Source organism: Oncorhynchus clarkii, chromosome 3 (genome assembly GCF_045791955.1).
Source record: "Oncorhynchus clarkii lewisi isolate Uvic-CL-2024 chromosome 3, UVic_Ocla_1.0, whole genome shotgun sequence".
In the NCBI taxonomy this organism is placed as follows: Eukaryota; Metazoa; Chordata; class Actinopteri; order Salmoniformes; family Salmonidae; genus Oncorhynchus; species Oncorhynchus clarkii.
Genome location: NC_092149.1, coordinates 85,035,445 through 85,055,305, shown reverse-complemented (window position 1 = coordinate 85,055,305; position 19,861 = coordinate 85,035,445). Strand labels below are relative to the sequence as shown.

The 19,861-nt window shown below is 41.2% G+C and overlaps 1 protein-coding gene across 1 annotated transcript; it reads right to left on the bottom strand.

The window, feature by feature from the left end:
• Positions 1-5,802: 5,802 nt before the first annotated feature.
• On the bottom strand, positions 5,803-16,926 carry LOC139406189 (interferon-induced GTP-binding protein Mx-like). Its single transcript, XM_071148691.1, has 13 exons — positions 16,904-16,926; positions 16,421-16,602; positions 15,745-15,879; positions 14,155-14,309; positions 13,397-13,535; positions 13,112-13,310; positions 12,586-12,664; positions 12,349-12,471; positions 11,037-11,169; positions 10,697-10,855; positions 7,343-7,419; positions 6,814-7,008; positions 5,803-6,033 (listed from the first exon to the last, which is right to left on the bottom strand). Exons 1-13 carry the CDS (start codon positions 16,924-16,926, stop codon positions 5,812-5,814), a joined length of 1,821 nt encoding a protein of 606 aa, XP_071004792.1. The 3' UTR covers positions 5,803-5,811.
• Positions 16,927-19,861: the final 2,935 nt, after the last annotated feature.

Here is a 19,861-nt window from a genome sequence, read left to right as displayed (position 1 = left end):
AATGACAGGTAATCAGTTCTAACACAGGCAAGTACCATGGCCTTAACCACATATGAGGACACCGAGGTCAAGACCTCTGTCATTTTTTTTCTAATTTGAAGATAATAATAATAATACAAAGATATATTTTGTACACAATAAAGAAAATCAATTTCAGTTCAACATCTAAATAGGCTATTTCTCATTGATCAAAACTCAGAACGCATATATTATAGATCTGACTGAGTTCTATTACCGCCTGCCTCTTTGTGAACGAGTGGAATCAGTGGTTTGTGCATTATGTTTGCCTGAATCCTGGATTGCCATCTGGATTTGTTTCTTAACAGCACACTCACCACTCTCACAAATGGCTGAAACATGAAACGAACTGTCGCATCTCACTGTCGGCTCTGCTGATGTCGGACAAAAGGCCATTTAAAAGCGTCCCATGTCTCCTGCCGTGTCTACATATATCCCCCAAATAAACAAAAAATGACTCTTATAAAATTAGCAGACAACTGATAAATAGTCTCTTATTGATATTCCAGTCAGTCAGGTGACGGCAGACTTCTACTGCAGTAACGTTGAAGGGCTCTGGATAGTATTACTTAGCCAGCTAGAAGGATGAATTAAGAAGCTAACGCTAAACGGAGCCTACCACAACAGGAGCAAAACATCTGACACTAAGTTCTCATAATAACATTTTTTTTCACAGAGTATAGGCTACTGAGACAGACAGTCATGTGGCACTAAGTTGTGAGGCTGAGGCATGCTGCAATGCATGCAGGAGGAAGCAGAAGAGACGGAACGAGAAAGTAAGCAAGCAGAGAGAGTGGTTAGTACCGTGGATCCCTGACTTGGGGTAGGTGGCCATGTATGGTCCCCTGAGAAAATCTGTACTAATCTTATCAAACTTCTTAAAAAGAAGATATGTTTCAATATGAACATCTCCACAGGACCTATCTTCCCTATAGGCCGACATTAAAATGCAATCAACATGCAACCAATACAGTTCTAGCAAAATGCTTGGCGCACAGAATTAAAAAAGTATTGTCAGATATTACTCATTCTAATCGGACAAGTTTTTTACATGGATGAGACATTGGAGATAATATAAGACAAGTACTGGAAACAATAGACAACTATGAAATATCGGGGACACCAGGCCCGGTTTTCATAGCTGACTTTGAAAAGGCTTTTAATAAAGTACAACTAGAGTTTATTTATAAATGCCTAGAATATTTCAATTTTAGAGAATCTCTTATAAAATGGGTTAAAGTTATGTATAGCAACCCTAGGTGTAAAATAGTAAATAATGGCTACATCTCAGAACGTTTTAACCTATCTAGAGGAGTAAAACAAGGTTGTCCACTATCGGCATATCTATTTATTATTGCCATTGGAATGTTAGCTGTTGAAATTAGATCAAACAATAATATTAAGGGATTAGAAATTCGGGGCCTAGAAACTAAGGTGTCATTGTACGCTGATGATTCATGTTTTCTTTTTAAACCACATTTAGAATCTCTCCACGGCCTTATAGACGATCTAGATACATTTGCTAACCAAATTATGAAACGTCTCCTGCCGTATTGGATCACTAAAAAAATGCTAATTTTACATTACCCTTTATTTTACCAATTAAATGGTTTGACGGAGATGTGGACATACTCGGTATACAAATCCCAAAAGAAAGAAATAGAAAGTTAGCAAAAATAGATAAGATCTTGGAACCATGGAAAGGCAAATACCTGTCTATTTGTGGAAAAATCACCCTGATTAACTCTTTAGTCATATCACAGTTTACCTATTTGCTTATAGTTTTGCCCACACCTAGTGACCTGCTTTTTAAATTATATGAACAAAAAAAAATTATATTATATATGGAACTGCAAGCCAGACAAAATTAAAAGGACCTATTTACATACAGAATATGAATTCAGAGGGCAGAAATGATTAAATATTAAAGCATTAGACCTCTCACTAAAGGCATCAGTCATACAAAAGTTATACTTAAATCCAAACTGGTTCTCTAGTAAATTGGTAAGAATGTCTCATCCTATGTTCAAGAAGGGCCTTTTCCCCTTTATTCATGTATTCAACTTTTGGTTGTTTGAAAAGGAAATAATCTCCAAAATATCAAAAAAGCCTTAGAAAGTTGGCTGCAATTTCAGTTTAATCAATAATAATAAACCTGAAAAGACAGAACAAATAATACAACAAATATTGTGGTTAAACTCGTGAATGTATATAGATATATATTTTTAACCAAAAAACATGGGGGATTGGAAATGATGCAAACAATTACATTGATGGAAGCAACATTCTTTCTGCAATATTAAGCTGATCCAGCCCTTTAAAAAATATATATGTATATTTTATATAAAAAAAATAAAAAAAATACAGTTCTATAAATGTATTACATTTTCATTTCGTCGCTGATCCTACGTGTCAGCGTGAATAATTCATCACATTTCCCTCTTTCAGGAGTACAACATTACAATTGCATAGTTAATATGCTGTGTGTTTGTAGATGGACTGAGGTGAATGAACCCACAGCAGCCAAGGCGATAATGGCTGGTGTTATTTTTTAAATTGTTTTTGCTGTTCTACAAGTAGCATTTGAATGCGTTTTTACTGAATAGAAAGGCAGTAAAACAATGTCCTTCCAGTTCTCAGTAAAAGTCAAACCCTGTTTGTTACCAGCCCTGGTTAATTATAAGGTTCTCCATCTCTGCAGGTGATCTGTCTAGCTGGTCAAGATCATGGACACAGGTCCCCCTCTCTCTGGTAATACATATAGAGAGAGCTGGATTCAAATTAAGCCTTTTTTATATTGGCCCCAGAATACCAATACACCAATACACCAATACAGCTCAGTGTAGATTTACAGCGTATCTGGACTGGAGTTTTCTCTGGTATTTATATCATTAGCAGACTTTTACATTGCATTCAGAAAGTATTGAGACACGCTTGACTTTGTTACAGCCTTATTCTAAAATGGATGAAATAGTATTTTTTCCCCTCAATCTTCAGACAATACCCCACGATGAAACTTTTTAAAATGTATTAAAAATTAAAAGCACAAATATCCCATTTACATTGGTATTCAGACTCAGTACTTTGTTGAAGCACGTTTGGAAGCGATTACAGTCTCATGTCTTCTTGGGTATGAAGCTACAAGCTTGGCACACCTCTATTTGGGGACTTTCTCTCATTCTTCTCTGCAGATCCCCTGTGTCAGGTTGGATTGGGAGCATCGCTACACAGCTATTTTCAGGTCTCTCCAGAGATGTTCGATTAGGAACAATCTTAAAATGATCTACTTTGCTTTACAGACAAGCATCATGAAACCTTGAACACAGTACATTCATTTGACTTCGTTAAAAAAAAAATGTTTGGGGCCAAATATACACAATTTCACTTCAATGTCCAAATGAAGACGCAGGGACACATTGTGCCTTCAAAAACGCATCACTAAACTAAGGACCCTGGGACTAAACACCTCCTTCTGCAACTTAGACCTGGACTTATTGAAGAAGAACCTGACATCATCACAACCACACATTGTGCCTTCAAAAACGCATCACTAAACTAAGGACCCTGGGACTAAACACCTCCTTCTGCAACTTAGACCTGGACTTATTGAAGAAGAACCTGACATCATCACAACCACACATTGTGCCTTCAAAAACGCATCACTAAGCTAAGGACCCTGGGACTAAAAACCTCCTTCTGCAACTTAGACCTGGACTTATTGAAGAAGAACCTGACATCATCACAACCACACATTGTGCCTTCAAAAACGCATCACTAAGCTAAGGACCCTGGGACTAAACACCTCCCTCTGCATCTTAGACCTGGACTTCCTGACGGGCCGTCCCCAGGTGGTAAGGGTAGGTAACAACACAACCGTCATGCTGATTCTCAACACGTTTAAAAAAACAGGCATCAAGTTATTATAATGCCATTATGCAATTATTCTCAACATTGATCTGCTCTGACCAATCAGAAAATGGATACAACCTTCATTTCATTTGTCACTTTCTATTATGTTATCAACCATCTTCACATATTTCCTCCGTAAATTTTGAGATGAAAACATATAACAGAATGCAGATATGTGATGATACAACTGTCACATCATTTTCTTTTAAACACATTTTTGATCAAATGTAGAGATGCCCAACATATAAAATGTAGCGATGCCCAACCTATAAAATGTAGAGATGCCCAATATAAAAAATGTAGAGATGCCCAAGATATAAAATGTAGCGATGCCCAACATATAAAATGTAGAGATGCCCAACATATAAAATGTCCTGTATGCTGATAAATGCAGGTATAATTATTGCAGGCTTTGTTGGCTACATCTCAGAGTTTCTGCAATGACAAATTGTCAACCACAGTCTAATAATCTTGTCATTGGCCAGTCAAAGACAAACCGCTTGTCATTGGCCAGTCAAAGGTGATCCGCTTGTCATTGGCCAGTCAAAGACGATCCGCTTGTCATTGGCCAGTCCAAGGTGATCCGCTTGTCATTGGCCAGTCAAAGACGATCCGCTTGTCATTGGCCAGTCAAAGACGATCCGCTTGGTCCCACAACCTTTTACGTTTCCGGCCGAAATCTGGTTTCTCCTGTAGGATTTCACTGGGGTCGTCTCTACAGCATCTCACTGATCTTAGCCGTTCTTATACATTTGTTGAATAAAAAATATACAAAACATATCTTATTTAAATAAATAGCATTTAGCCGAAAGTGACCTTTCCAACAATCTGGTTATACTTCTATAAATCGGTTTAATTTTCAAGATCTCTGAATATTGTAACTGACAAGACATCACCTTCTCAGAGGCTGCTGATTTTGTAACTGACAAGACATCACCTTCTCAGAGGCTGCTGATTTTGTAACTGACAAGACATCACCTTCTCAGAGGCTGCTGATTTTGTAACTGACAAGACATCACCTTCTCAGAGGCTGCTGATTTTGTAACTGACAAGACATCACCTTCTCAGAGGCTGCTGATTTTGTAACTGACAAGACATCACCTTCTCAGAGGCTGCTGATTTTGTAACTGACAAGACATCACCTTCTCAGAGGCTGCTGATTTTGTAACTGACAAGACATCACCTTCTCAGAGGCTGCTGATTTTGTAACTGACAAGACATCACCTTCTCAGAGGCTGCTGATTTTGTAACTGACAAGACATCACCTTCTCAGAGGCTGCTGATTTTGTAACTGACAAGACATCACCTTCTCAGAGGCTGCTGATATTGTAACTGACAAGACATCACCTTCTCAGAGGCTGCTGATTTTGTAACTGACAAGACATCACCTTCTCAGAGGCTGCTGATTTTGTAACTGACAAGACATCACCTTCTCAGAGGCTGCTGATTTTGTAACTGACAAGACATCACCTTCTCAGAGGCTGCTGATTTTGTAACTGACAAGACATCACCTTCTCAGAGGCTGCTGATTTTGTAACTGACAAGACATCACCTTCTCAGAGGCTGCTGATTTTGTAACTGACAAGACATCACCTTCTCAGAGGCTGCTGATTTTGTAACTGACAAGACATCACCTTCTCAGAGGCTGCTGATTTTGTAACTGACAAGACATCACCTTCTCAGAGGCTGCTGATTTTGTAACTGACAAGACATCACCTTCTCAGAGGCTGCTGATATTGTAACTGACAAGACATCACCTTCTCAGAGGCTGCTGATTTTGTAACTGACAAGACATCACCTTCTCAGAGGATGCTGATTTTGTAACTGACAAGACATCACCTTCTCAGAGGCTGCTGATTTTGTAACTGACAAGACATCACCTTCTCAGAGGCTGCTGATTTTGTCATTGGCCAGTATAAGGCGATCCGCTTGGGCTTGCAACTTTGCACGATACTGTCCGATCTCTGAATCCTCCTGTAGGATGTTATCAGTGTCATCACTGTGTAGCAGATCCAGCATTTCACTGCACACAATCTTGGCTGACTGCTTCAGGATGAAGTAACGGATCAGCATGGGTACCTGGTCAGCCAGTCTTTGCACCACAATCTGCGAGAGAGGTGAGGTGGGATGGAGAGTGAGGGCTAGAAGTGATGAGATGGCCACAAGGCAACCAAAAGATTACCAAATGACAACAAAGGCTCAGCAAGGTGAACATATAGACTTCAGAGTTTGATAGGTCTGCAAAATGCAATATACCATAATGCAACCCTGCCACAACAATGTATTTTGGAAACAATTGTCTTATTAAGGAATTAATTACAGATCTGATCATCCCATTGATGATGTCATGGATTCATTGTACAGACTGGAGCAGAGCTATATAATGTACACTAACGTTCAAAAGATTGGGGCCACTTAGAAATGTCCTTGTTTTTGACATTTTTTGTCCATTAAAATAACATCAAGTTGATCAGAAATACAGTGTAGACATTGTTAATGTTGTAAATGACTATTGTAGCTGGAAATATCTACAGAGGCGTACAGAGGCCCATTATCAGAAACCATCACTCCTGCGTTCCAATGGCACGTTCTGTTAGCTAATTCAAGTTTATCATTTTAAAAGGCTAATTGATCATTAGAAAACCCTTTTGCAACGATGTTAGCACAGCTGAAAACTGTTGTCCTGATTAAAGAAGCAATAAAACCGGCCTTCTTTAGATTAGTTGAGTATCTGGAGCTTCAGCATTAGTGATGAGAAAGTGTGTGAGTTTGTCGATAAGCAAGCTACATAACATGCCAGTTTTATGTTAGCTGCACGTTTAGTAAATTATATTTTATTTTTGGAACATTCTATACATACTGCACAGTAGATGTGTTGCATTGTACCTCATAGTATGCCTTGAGCAGCCCAGGGTACTTGCTCCTGGTGTCGTGATCTGAGCCTTCTGCTGTTCCCTCCTTTCGACTCTGTTTGTTGAAGATTTCATCCTGTGTGTAGACCTGCATCTCCATCTCAAACTGCTCCACGATCCTCTCCTTCACAATGTTTGACTGCTTTTCCTGGATTGTTTCAATGTTTTTCTGAGTTCAAACAAAGATGAAGATTCCATGAGAACATAAAGAATCGTGGATGCAGGGAGGCAGTGAAATATTGTTACTGTTTCAGAACAAGGTTCAGTTCGACATGATCTAAGTGTCTGTTGAACAGTTCAAGCTACAATCCAGCATGGGACAACATGTCAATTGTAATTCTTCATAAACATGTATTGTGATTTTTAAGTGCTGCTTTGCCTCATGTTTCTCTCTCTTCCTGCTAGTGCCACTAACTAAGAATTTAATTTTAGCCTAAAATCACAACATAGAGAATTGTATGATTATCATGTCAGAGCGCTTAACAGTTTACAATTGTCATTACCTTTGAGACCAGATGAAGATAAGGATAATTCTTAAAGCTCTCTCTGGACAAATGATCAAATTGCTTTTGCACCATGTCTGAAAAACCAAAACAAATGTATTTGGCAAAGAGATGTTAAAAGAGACAAATGTATTTGGTAAATATATTCCACAAAACGTTTTTATTTAAAGGGATAGTTCAGCCAAATTACAAGTCAATAATCCCAATATTATAATTTGTTTGTGCTTCATGTCCAAACAATCATTGAGTAACTTCATTGAGCTACACAATCAATTTGAGATACATTAGGATCATTTGGACATGAAGAGTGAAAAATGGAAACAGGTAAATTAAACCAAAGCATGGATTGATGTCACACCTTGTCCATAGACTGCTTCCAGGCTAAGGAAACCAATATGTCATTTTGTCATTTGAGTGAACAATCCCTTCAACATGTCCTATTTAGTCATTTAAAGTTAAAATGTCACGTGCACAAGTACAATGAAATGCCGATCTTGCAAACTCTAAACCCAACAATAAAGTATTATAAAAATAACATCAAGTAGGACAAAAACACGAAGAAGAAGAAGAACGCGAGAAATTAAGTAAGCTATATACAGGGACAGTTCCAGGGTCAGTAGCTGTATACATGGACAGTTCCAGGGTCAGTAGTTATATACAGGGTCAGTACTTATATACATGGACAGTTCCAGGGTCAGTAGTTATATACAGGGACAGTTCCAGGGTCAGTAGTTATATACATGGACAGTTCCAGGGTCAGTAGTTATATACATGGACAGTTCCAGGGTCAGTTCCAGTACCATATGTACAATGTGAAGGGATACTGAATTGGTATGGTTAGATACTGTATGTATAGTGGTAAATTGACTAGGCATCAGGGTATATGATAAACAGAGTAGCATCTGTTTGTGTGTGTTTAGAGTCAGTATAAATGTGTGTAGATGTTACGTGGTTGAGAAAATGAAGTGTGTGTGTGTGTATGTGTGTTGGAGTGACAGTGTGTGCATGTGTATGATGGAATGACCGTGTGTGTGCATCTGTAGAGTTCTGACAGTGTGTGTGTGTGTGTGTTTTTGTGTGTGTGTGTGTGTGTGTGTTGGCGTGACAGCGTGCATAGAGATGGTGCAAAGATACAAATAAATAAAGGAGTCGACTCAGATAGTCCGGTAGCCATTTTGTTTGCTAGTTAGCAATCTCATGGCTTGGAGATAGAAGCTGTTCTGGAGCCTGTTCAGGAACCGTTTGTCGTGCAGAAGCAGAGAGAACAGTCTATGGCTTGGGTGGCTGTGGTCTTTAACAATTTTCCGGGCTGCAGCTGGTCAAGATGCTCTCAATGTTGCAGCTGTATAACTTTGTTGAGGATTTGAGGGCCCATGACAAAGCTTTTCAACCTCCTGAGGGGGTGCTGTCTCGCCATCCTCATTACTGTGGGCATGTGTGGACCACTTTAACTCATTAGCCTTTTGGACACGGAGGAACTTAATGCTCTCGACGTGCTCCACTTCAGCCCTGATGGTGTGGTTGGGGGTGTGATTCACCAATACCTGCTTTCTTGGGTGTTAATGCTTAATATAATAGGCATGTTTGTCTTCTCAGAAGTACCATAAGAGACCCATGAATGATGTACAATAAAGGGGCTTTTGGAAGAACACATCGACCCTAGAGCTGTAACGTGTACGCTAATAAACAGGAAGCAAGTACAGGGGGTGAATTTAAAGGAATAAACGAACACGGAACAAAAAAATAAACACGATTAGCGCACAGACATGAAACACAGGAACAGAAACAATAAGGTGTAATAATGAAATAATTGGTGACAGAGAGCACCAGAGAGGCGGAGCGGGAGTAGACATGACAGTACCCCCTCCCTGCCATGCGCTGTTCCAGCCGCAGGACGCCGATCAGAGGGATGGTACCGAGGACCAGGAGCAGGGGCCGGTCGCTTCTGCTGAGGCGCGAAAACCTGTAGAACCGGCTGAGGCTCGGGAACCTGTAGAACCGGATGAGGCGCGGGAACCTGTAGAGCCAGCTGAGGCACAAGAACCAGTAGAACCGGCTGAGGCTAGGGAACCTGTAGAACCGGCTGAGGCGCAGGATCCTGTTCAGCCAGCTGAGGAACGGGAACAAGTAGAATCGGCTGATGCGCGGGAACCTGTAGAGCCGGCAGAGGCATGGAAACCAGTAGAGCCGGCTGAGGCGCAGGAACCTGTAGAGCCGGCTGAGACATGGGTGCCTGACGAGCTAGAGAACCTGTTGAGCCAGCAGAATCATAGAAGCCTGACGAGCCAGCTGAGGCATCCCCAGTAACCTTGGCAATGGAAGCCTGACGAGCCAGCTGAGGCATCCCCAGTAGCTTTGGCAATGGAAGCCTGACGAGCCAGCTGAGGCATCCCCAGTAGCTTTGGCAATGGAAGCCTGACGAGCCAGCTGAGGCATCCCCAGTAGCTTTGGCAATGGAAGCCTGACGAGCCAGCTGAGGCATCCCCAGTAGCTTTGGCAATGGAAGCCTGACGAGCCAGCTGAGGCATCCCCAGTAGCTTTGACAATGGAAGCCTGATGAGCCAGCTGAGGCATCCCCAGTAGCTTTGACAATGGAAGCCTGACGAGCCAGCTGAGGCATCCCCAGTAGCTTTGGCAATTGGAAACCTGACGAGCCAGCTGAGGCATCCCCAGTAGCTTTGGCAATGGGAAGCCTGACGAGCCAGCTGAGGCATCCCCAGTAGCTTTGGCAATGGAAGCCTGACGAGCCAGCTGAGGCATCCCCAGTAGCTTTGGCAATGGAAGCCTGACGAGCCAGCTGAGGCATCCCCAGTAGCTTTGGCAATGGAAGCCTGACGAACCAGCTGAGGCATCCCCAGTAGCTTTGGCAATGGGAAGCCTGACGAGCCAGCTGAGGCATCCCCGGTTGCTTTGACAATGGGAAGCCTGACAAGCCAGCTGAAGCATCCCCGGTTGCTTCGGCAGTTGCACTTGGACCAAATGTCACCAGTAAAAAAGCCCCAGAAAACCCTGTTCCTTCTCTTTGGTGAGGTGTATTTCTATAACATGTACACTAATAAACAGGAAGCAAGTACAGGAAGTGAATAGAATAAACAAATCAACATGAAACAAAACAAGAAACATGAGTAGTACAGACAGAAACACAGAACAGAAACAATAACGCATGAGGAAAGAACCAAAGGGAGTGACAGAAATAGGGGAGGTAATCAGGAAGGTGATGGAGTCCAGATGAGTTTGAGGCGCAGGTGCGCGTAACGATGGTGACAGGTGTGCGTAATAATGAATAAACTGGTGACAACAAGCGCCAGAGGGGGAGAGATGGAGTAGACATGAACATGGGTTTTGGTCACTTACCTCTGATTGTCTGTAGTGTCGACATAGCTGGTCTCTTAAGTTCAGCCACTAGTTTCTGAACAACATGTTGAAATACCCTGTAGTTACTGAATCCTGGCAGCTCACTTCCCCTGTGCTCCTGATCATATTCATCCACCACTTGTTGCACTACTTCGTGGTCTAAATTCAGGAAAACAATGTCAATCGTTTATTGGAGATTATAATCACTGTTGTATGACATAGCTATTAGTAGTGTAATAATTATATCAGTAAATATTATGGATATTTAGAAACATAAATATTTATTGGTTATACAAGGTATCATGATGAGCAATACTTGGGCTATTCAAATTGTACCTACAATGTGATTTGGCATTTTTGAGACATTCCATCCACTCTGTAAATTCCTTTCGCATGAGCTCAAATAGATTCTCCTCAACGATAATATCCCCTTTGGACAGTTGGGTAATCTGCTCATTGAAATCTGTTATGACCTGAAGAAGGAAACATAACACAATGAAACCTGTTAAAATGTTTCATATTTAGGTATTTTAGATGACTGTTTAATAAAATGTCTCCACAAGACCCATACAACCTTACGTCTAATACAGATATTAAAACTTCTTACGTCTTTTACAGATATTAAAACTCCTTACGTCTTCTACAGATATTAAAACTCCTTACGTCTTCTACAGATATTAAAACTTCTTACGTCTTCTACAGATATTAAAACTCCTTACGTCTTCTACAGATATTAAAACTCCTTACGTCTTCTACAGATATTAAAACAACTTACGTCTTCTACAGATATTCAAACTTCTTACGTCTTCTACAGATATTAAAACTCCTTACGTCTTCTACAGATATTAAAACTCCTTACGTCTTCTACAGATATTAAAACTCCTTACGTCTTCTACAGATATTAAAACTCCTTACGTCCTCTACAGATATTAAAACTCCTTACGTCTTCTACAGATATTAAAACTCCTTACGTCTTCTACAGATATTAAAACTCCTTACGTCTTCTACAGATATTAAAACTCCTTACGTCTTCAACAGATATTAAAACTCCTTACGTCTTCTACAGATATTAAAACTCCTTACGTCTTCTACAGATATTAAAACTCCTTACGTCTTCTACAGATATTAAAACTCCTTACGTCTTCTACAGATATTAAAACTCCTTACGTCTTCTACAGATATTAAAACTTCTTACGTCTTCTACAGATCTTAAACAAGAACTATCTTACAGTGGCTTGTCCAAGTGTTTTTGTAAAATAAGCTGTCAAGGTAAAGTATTGTTTAACCTGGTGACAAACATAATCAGTTGCATATAAAGGAAGGAGAGTGGAGGAAGTGGGAGAGGAGAACATTTAAATGCTGTTTTATATATCTTTCTGGACAGTACGTTTACTCTTACACCTGTGTTGCAAATCTGACCAATCCAAATGGCAGAGGATGTGCAACAGAGCTGATGCCTTTACACCAGGTACCATTGCCCAAATTCTCTATAGAACATTATCCTGACAATTTACCAAACCATGACAATAACACACCTGGACTACTGTGCAACAGTATTGCTTCCAACCCTAAATCATACGTTTTTATAGAAATGTTGTACAAAAGAAGAAGTTTACGAAGCTGAAAGACGGAAAGGTGAAAGATGTACTCACCTGAATGAGGTACTTCCTCTTCTCTTCAGGTTCAAGGGGAGGCCCGCCCTCTAATTTACTCAACGAATGCTTTACCTCCCCCAGCTGCTCCTTTATCTTCTCTGACATCTGGGGCAGATATGTCTGACCAGGAGCAAACATACAAGTTAACTATTAATAGGTACCAGACCACATGTTTTCCAGTGTGCACTGGGTGTAGGGGGAACAGATAACCATAGGGTATGTGGTTGGACTAACCTTGATCTGTTTGACCAGGGCATTGCTGAGCTTTTTGGCTAGGCACTTGGTGGTTGCCTTCTCCTCACGCACGAGGGATCTATACATTGTAAGGGAGAGAAATATAACAAACACAGTATTTCATCCCAACAATTGGCCATAATCTGGTATGGTAAAACCTTTGGCCTACAATGGTCACGCCCCCACAGATATCTAATTAACATAATAAATGCAAAAAAATAAGTCCATCTGTTTCAGCTAGAGATATGTGCTAAGCTAACGTATGGAATTGTTTTATGATTATACCAAGGATCATTTAGCCATTTCATTTTGAATGTTAAAAAGTACAATTTGCAGAAATGTAAGAGAAGGGAGGGACTCTCATTCATCAACACTATATGGAACTACTCTCAAAGGATATCTGGAAAAATATTATTTTTCATAAAATCCTGAAATCCACAGTTTGGGGCCCTGAACATTTTCAGATATAAAGCCATCAAAAACAAAGATGCAAGTTTACTTAACACATGGCAAGAACACATTTTACCTGAAGTGCTCGTGATTTTGGAAGAATTCCAACTCCTCCTCAATCGCACGGGCTATTGACATGTTTTCATCAATTTGCTTTTGACCACGACATTTCACAATGACATAGCCCATACTGAGAAAGATGACTCTATTGTGGACAATTTCCAACACATTCTTCTCTGCTCCCGGGTCTATCAGGTCTGGCTTTGTCAGAATGGCTTGAAGACAAATTAAAAAGATTATGATAACTTTACTAATACCAAAACCGTATAAAAAAATAGATCTGTATATACAATTTCTTTACCCAGAGTTCTTGTGCCTTCAGGATCCACTTGTTGTGCCATTTTCAGAGCCTCTGTTGTTGCTATGTCAACATTGCATGGTACCACCGCCAAAATAATGGTTCTCTTATTCTTTATGAATTTCGAAATGAGATTATTGATCTAGCAAAAAAAGGAAGAAGAATGTGACAAAGCAGTCAGGATGCAAGCCTTTGAACGAGTTATGTGATTAATCCACGAGAGGGTATCAGACCGCTTGTTACCGGGATATCGCCCTGTGTGGGGCACTTGGTAGGGCAGGAGATTAGAACCAGGTAGAGGGAGTGAAGGTTATGAGAGGGTATCAGACCCTGTGTGGGGCACTTGGTAGGGCAGGAGATTAGAACCAGGTAGAGGGAGTGAAGGTTATGAGAGGGTATCAGACCCTGTGTGGGGCACTTGGTAGGGCAGGAGATTAGAACCAGGTAGGGGGAGTGAAGGTTATGAGAGGGTATCAGACCCTGTGTGGGGCACTTGGTAGGGCAGGCGATTTGGTAGGGCACTCTCTTCTTTATGGTTCTGACCCTCAACCTTCCTCAACGTCAACACATTCAAAGTGCCTTTCACCAGAATCAACCATCATAGCTACATGTACCTTGCTGCAATTATGGTATAAAGTCTGTACACGTGGCTAAAACAATTCATCCTTAGTGAATCATGAGATGAGAACCAAGAGTCATGAGATAACCAAACAACGTACTGGACCAAGTCCAAAAGCTATACACTCTAACGACAGACTTACTTGGACTCCAATGTCTTCTGGTTGTCCTTTCACTGCCACCCTGGTGATCCCTGGTAAGTCAATCAGACTGAGGTCACACACCATGGAGGATGTGATCTTTAGAGTGATCAGGTCTTCACATATCCCCACTCCCTTTCCAGCTAACGTGTTCTGAGCTGTTAAATCAATGGGAAAATATTGATGAGTTTATTGTTTGTTTGTTTGTCTGTCTTATACCCAGATAGAACTAATCTTATTATAATATATATTCTGTAGTTAAATTATAATAGATATGTCAATGTCAGTGGCAGTATGTGCCGTTTAAGATAAGGGAGAACAATATATATTTATATATATTTCTATTACAACCTATTGCATGACTGTCATTCATATTCCATTCACCCAGTTCAATGTACCTCTGATAGGTTTAGGCTACTACACCATACTCATCATACTACAACCTAGCCTATGAATGAAAGTTTACAACGCAGGTGCAGATGTTGAGAGAATGTTTAGTAGTCAAGGTGACAGACACCGACACATTAAATACCATCTTACACACTCTTGCCTGCATCTAGGTGTTATCATTAGTCCAACAGTTGCAAACGAGAGTTTCTATTGGACAAATTCAGGTATGTTTATCCTTGTTTTGTTTCCGTTTGCGTCCGTTTAAGAAACATTTTTCAACAGAATTGGTGGAATGAAAACACCCCTGATCACAGGCAATCACAGTTCACTTTCAGAGTAGCCAAATACAAACAGCATGATCCCTTTGATCATTGTATGTATACATCCTCCTCCCATCTACGCGCTCCCTTCCTCTCACCTTTACCCTTTGCTTGTGGACTTCAGTGCACAACACATCAGCTGTCTGTGACCAGCCGAAAAAACCTTTCCAAGCCAAACCTTCATATCAGCGCTACACACAGCCGACATCGTTGTCACCATATTATACCATCATAGTCAACATAGCTACTAGAGCTAACACGTTAGTAAACCTGCTACAATCATGCAGTACAACATGCAGTACAACTGACTGAACACAACAGTGTTCAGTCAGCAGCAAGCAGTTTAGCAGTTACATCGGGAGGGAATCAGTGGCTAACAATTCATTAAACTTACCTTGACATGGAGGAGTTACTTCGTTGGATAGCCATAGCCATCACTCTCTGTTTGGGCCTGGTGTCTGAGTGGGCTAAACTAGCTAGCTAACTTCACAAGCTAAGCAAGTGAAAGTGAAAATAATATGAAATATAGCTAGCTCTCTTTCTCTCTATTTCAATAACCTACTATGTTATGTATTGCAGTGCTAGCTAGCTGCAGATTATGCACTCTGTACTATATTCATTCTCTGATCCTTTGATTGGGTGGACATAGGGCTAAATTTAGTATAGTTCTATTTTAAAAAAATATACGTTTTTAAATGTTTCTGAAATTCACTGAGGAGGATGGTCCTCCCCTTCCTCCTCTGAGGAGCCTCCTCTGGTTAATGTACAGTATAGAATAATATGTCTGTGTGTGTCTGTGTGTTTGTGTGTGTGTCTGTGTGTGTGTTTCTGTGTGTGTGTCTGTGGGTGTCTGTGTGTTTGTGTGTGTTCGTTCCCATCTTACCTTGTTCAACATGTCTCACAACTTCTGAAGGTTCGTCAAATTCAATGATTTTCCCTCCGTATGAGATGACAGCATCCCATTTCACTGTCCTGTCGTTACAGAGTTTAAGTAGCAGTGGGCACCTGGTGACAATACCTGGAAACAAGGAAGTACCAATGACAGATCATTATACTGTATTACAGAATAATCAATGCAACAATCAATATGACAGTACAGTCAACAATGGACCGGGACATGAATTTCATGATAAATATATAACTTCTGCAAGGTTGCTCTAATGTTCAGAAAGCATGTCAGACATTTACGGTGTCTGAATAAATGGTTAGAAAACTCATGTACAGTTAACATTTTCTGTAAAGTTTTGCTGTGGTAATCTAGAAAGGTTCAAAACATTTCAGTAATATCCGTGTCTCTGTGGTTCTATTGTACTGCCTGTTTCCTGACCTCGTCTATGGACAAGGACAGTGTGAAAACCTGCTTCACGGTTGTTTACCTAGCCACTGGCATCAATCGCCAACTTCAGCATCTTCGAACCAAAAACGAGTCAATGCCCAAATCATGTCTAAGCTACACAACCACTTTCAGAGACTTTGGGTGATTTAGGAATGACATTTAAAATGCTAATATTGATTTTAATTGTTTTTTTGTATATTCAGAAAACAATACCGAATCTCACCGGTCCCTCTGGGCAGCGCCACCCCAGAAAGGGTCTCAAGCACAGAGCTCTTTCCTGAACTCTGGTCTCCCACCACAGCAATGGTTGGCAGTGGCAGCTCCTTATCTATCCCTATGGATCTCATGTCGTCTATTAAGTCTATGAAGGGCCGGACCTTCTCCGCCAGCTGGTCTTGGAACGTCCTGGTCAGGGGTACAAAACAATACCATTATGAATTGTTAGTTTGTTGATAGACATGCAATGCTAAATTCATTATTTTACACAGTTTTTCTAGTTAGTAACTAACTATAATTTGGCGTACGAGAAAAATTATTCCTTAAATATGTTAATGTTGCACCATTAACAACATTTCACACAATTTCACACTGTATAAATAATCACCATAACATTCAGAATATTAGGATCATAGTATTGTGGTAGAGTGTAGTACAGAGTAGTACTGCAAGGGTGCAATAACAAGTGGAAAATGAATTCATGTCCCACCTCGGTCCATCATCATGAGACATTTCTTTCTCCCCCTGAAATAAAAGAGAATGAAAGCTAAACCATTTCATTGAAAATACAGAATAACAGCAATGTATCTGTATTTTGAACTAAAGTTATTATAATGTAAATCATCACATCACTATACCATAAGAGGAGACAGTCTCACATGCCCAGTTCGGAACCTCACAATTTGCCCAGTTCGGAACCTCACAATTTGCCCAGTTCGGAACCTCACAATTTGCCCAGTTCGGAACCTCACAATTTGCCAACTGTAAAACACTGGGTATACCAAACATTAAGAACACCTTCCTGAATGATATACAGAATTATACACTGATCTCCCAGGAACAGGCCCAGATCCCTGTGATTTTACAGAATGATATACTGCTCTCCCAGGAACAGGCCCAGATCCCTGTGATTTTACAGAATGATACACTGCTCTCCCAGGAACAGGCCCAGATCCCTGTGATTTTACAGAATGATATACTGCTCTCCCAGGAACAGGCCCAGATCCCTGTGATTTTACTGAATGATATACTGCTCTCCCAGGAACAGGCCCAGATCCCTGTGATTTTACAGAATGATATACTGCTCTCCCAGGAACAGGCCCAGATCCCTGTGATTTTACAGAATGATATACTGCTCTCCCAGGAACAGACCCAGATCCCTGTGATTTTACAGAATTATATACTGCTCTCCCAGGAACAGGCCCAGATCCCTGTGATTTTACAGAATGATATACTGCTCTCCCAGGAACAGGCCCAGATCCTTGTGATTTTACTGAATGATACACTGCTCTCCCAGGAACAGGCCCAGATCCCTGTGATTTTACAGAATGATATACTGCTCTCCCAGGAACAGGCCCAGATCCCTGTGATTTTACAGAATGATACACTGCTCTCCCAGGAACAGGCCCAGATCCCTGTGATTTTACTGAATGATATACTGCTCTCCCAGGAATAGGCCCAGGTCCCTGTGATTTGCCGGAAGAGAAGGAGGAGAAAAAGGGGCCAAAGAGCGGGGCTGCCTTCTGATAATTCGTAGGCGATCCAATAAACCCTTATTCCTTCTGTTCTGCAAGCAAACATGCAATCTTTGTACAATAAAATATATGACCTACGCGGAAGATTGAACTACAAACGGGACATTCAAAACTGTAATATCTTATGATTCACGGAGTCGTGGCTGAACAACAACACTATCAACATACAGATGGCTGGTTATACGCTGTACCAGCAGGATAGAACAGTGGTGTGGTGTTGATGTGAGTCATGACCAGCCTTTCAAATAACCCCCCTGTATATAGTCTCGCTATTGTTATTTTACTGCCTCCAACCGCAAGGCACTAATGGTAAGACAAGAGGCCGCAGACTATGTATTTTTGTAAATAACAGCTGGTGCACGATATCGAAGGATGTCTCCAGCTATTGCTTGCCTGAGGTAGAGTATCTCATGATAAGCTGTAGACCACACTATCTACCTAGAGAGTTTTCATCTGTATTTTCGTAGCTGTTTTACATACCACCACAGACAGAGGCTGGCACTAAGACTGCATTGAATGAGCTGTATTCTGCCATTAGAAAACAACCAAATGCTCACCCTAGTAGCCGGGGACTTTAATGCAGGGAAACATAAATCCGTTTTACCAAATTTCTATCAGCATGTTACATGTGCAACCAGAGGGAAATAATCTCTGGACCAACTTTACTCCACACACAGAGAAGCATACAAAGCTCTCCCACGCCCTCCATTTGGCAAATCTGACTATAATTATATTCCCCTGATTCCTGCTTACAAGCAAAAATTAAAGCAGGAAGCACCAGTGACTCAATCAATAAACATATGATCAGATGAAGCAGATGACAAGCTACAAGATGTTTTGCTACCACAGACTGGAATATGTTCTGGGATTCCTCTGATGGCATTGAGGAGTACACCACATCAGTCATTGTCTGGATCGATGACGTCATCCCCACAGTGACCGTACGTACCCCAACCAGAAGCCATCGATTAACAGGCAACATCCACACTGAGCTAAAACGCTAGAGCTGACGCTTTCAAAGAGAGGGACTCTAACCCGGAAGCGTATAAGAAATCCCACTATGCCCTCCGACGAACCATCAAACAGGCAAACCGTCAATACAGGACCAAGATCGAATCGTACTTCACCGGCTCTGATGCTCATCGGATGTGGCAGGGCTTGAAAACCATTACAGACTACAAAGGGAAGCACAGTCGAGAGCTGCTCAGTGACACGAGGCTACCAGAGGAGCTAAACTACTTCTATGCTCGCTTCGAGGCAAATAACACTGAAACATGCATGAGAGAGCACTAGCTGTTCCGGAAGACTGTGTGATCACAATCTCCTCAGCCGATGTGAGTAAGACCTTTAAACAGGTCAACATTCACAAGGCCGCAGGGCCAGACGGATTACCAGGACGTGTACTGCGAGCATGCATTGACCAACTGACAAGTGTCTTCACTGACATTTTCAACCTCTCCCTGCAATACACAGACCACCATAGTTCCTGTGCCCAAGAACACTAAGGTAACCTGCCTAAATGACTACCGCCCTGTTGCACTCACGTCTGTAGCCATGAAGTGCTTTGAAAGGCTGGTCATGGCTTACATCAACACCATTATCCCAGAAACCATAGACCCACCCCAATTTGCATACCGCCCCAACAGATCCACAGATGATGCAATCTCTATTTCACTCCACACTGCCCTTTCCCACCCGGACAAAAGGAACATCTATGTGAGAACGCTATTTATTGGCTACAGCTCAGCATACAACACATCCGCGACGCTGATCCTCATCACAGTGGTTCCTCAGGGGTGCGTGCTCAGTCCCCTCCTGGACTCCCTGTTCAGTCATGACTGCACGGCCAGGCACAACTCCAACACCATCATTAAGATTGCTGATGACACAACAGTGGTATGTATGCCTGATCA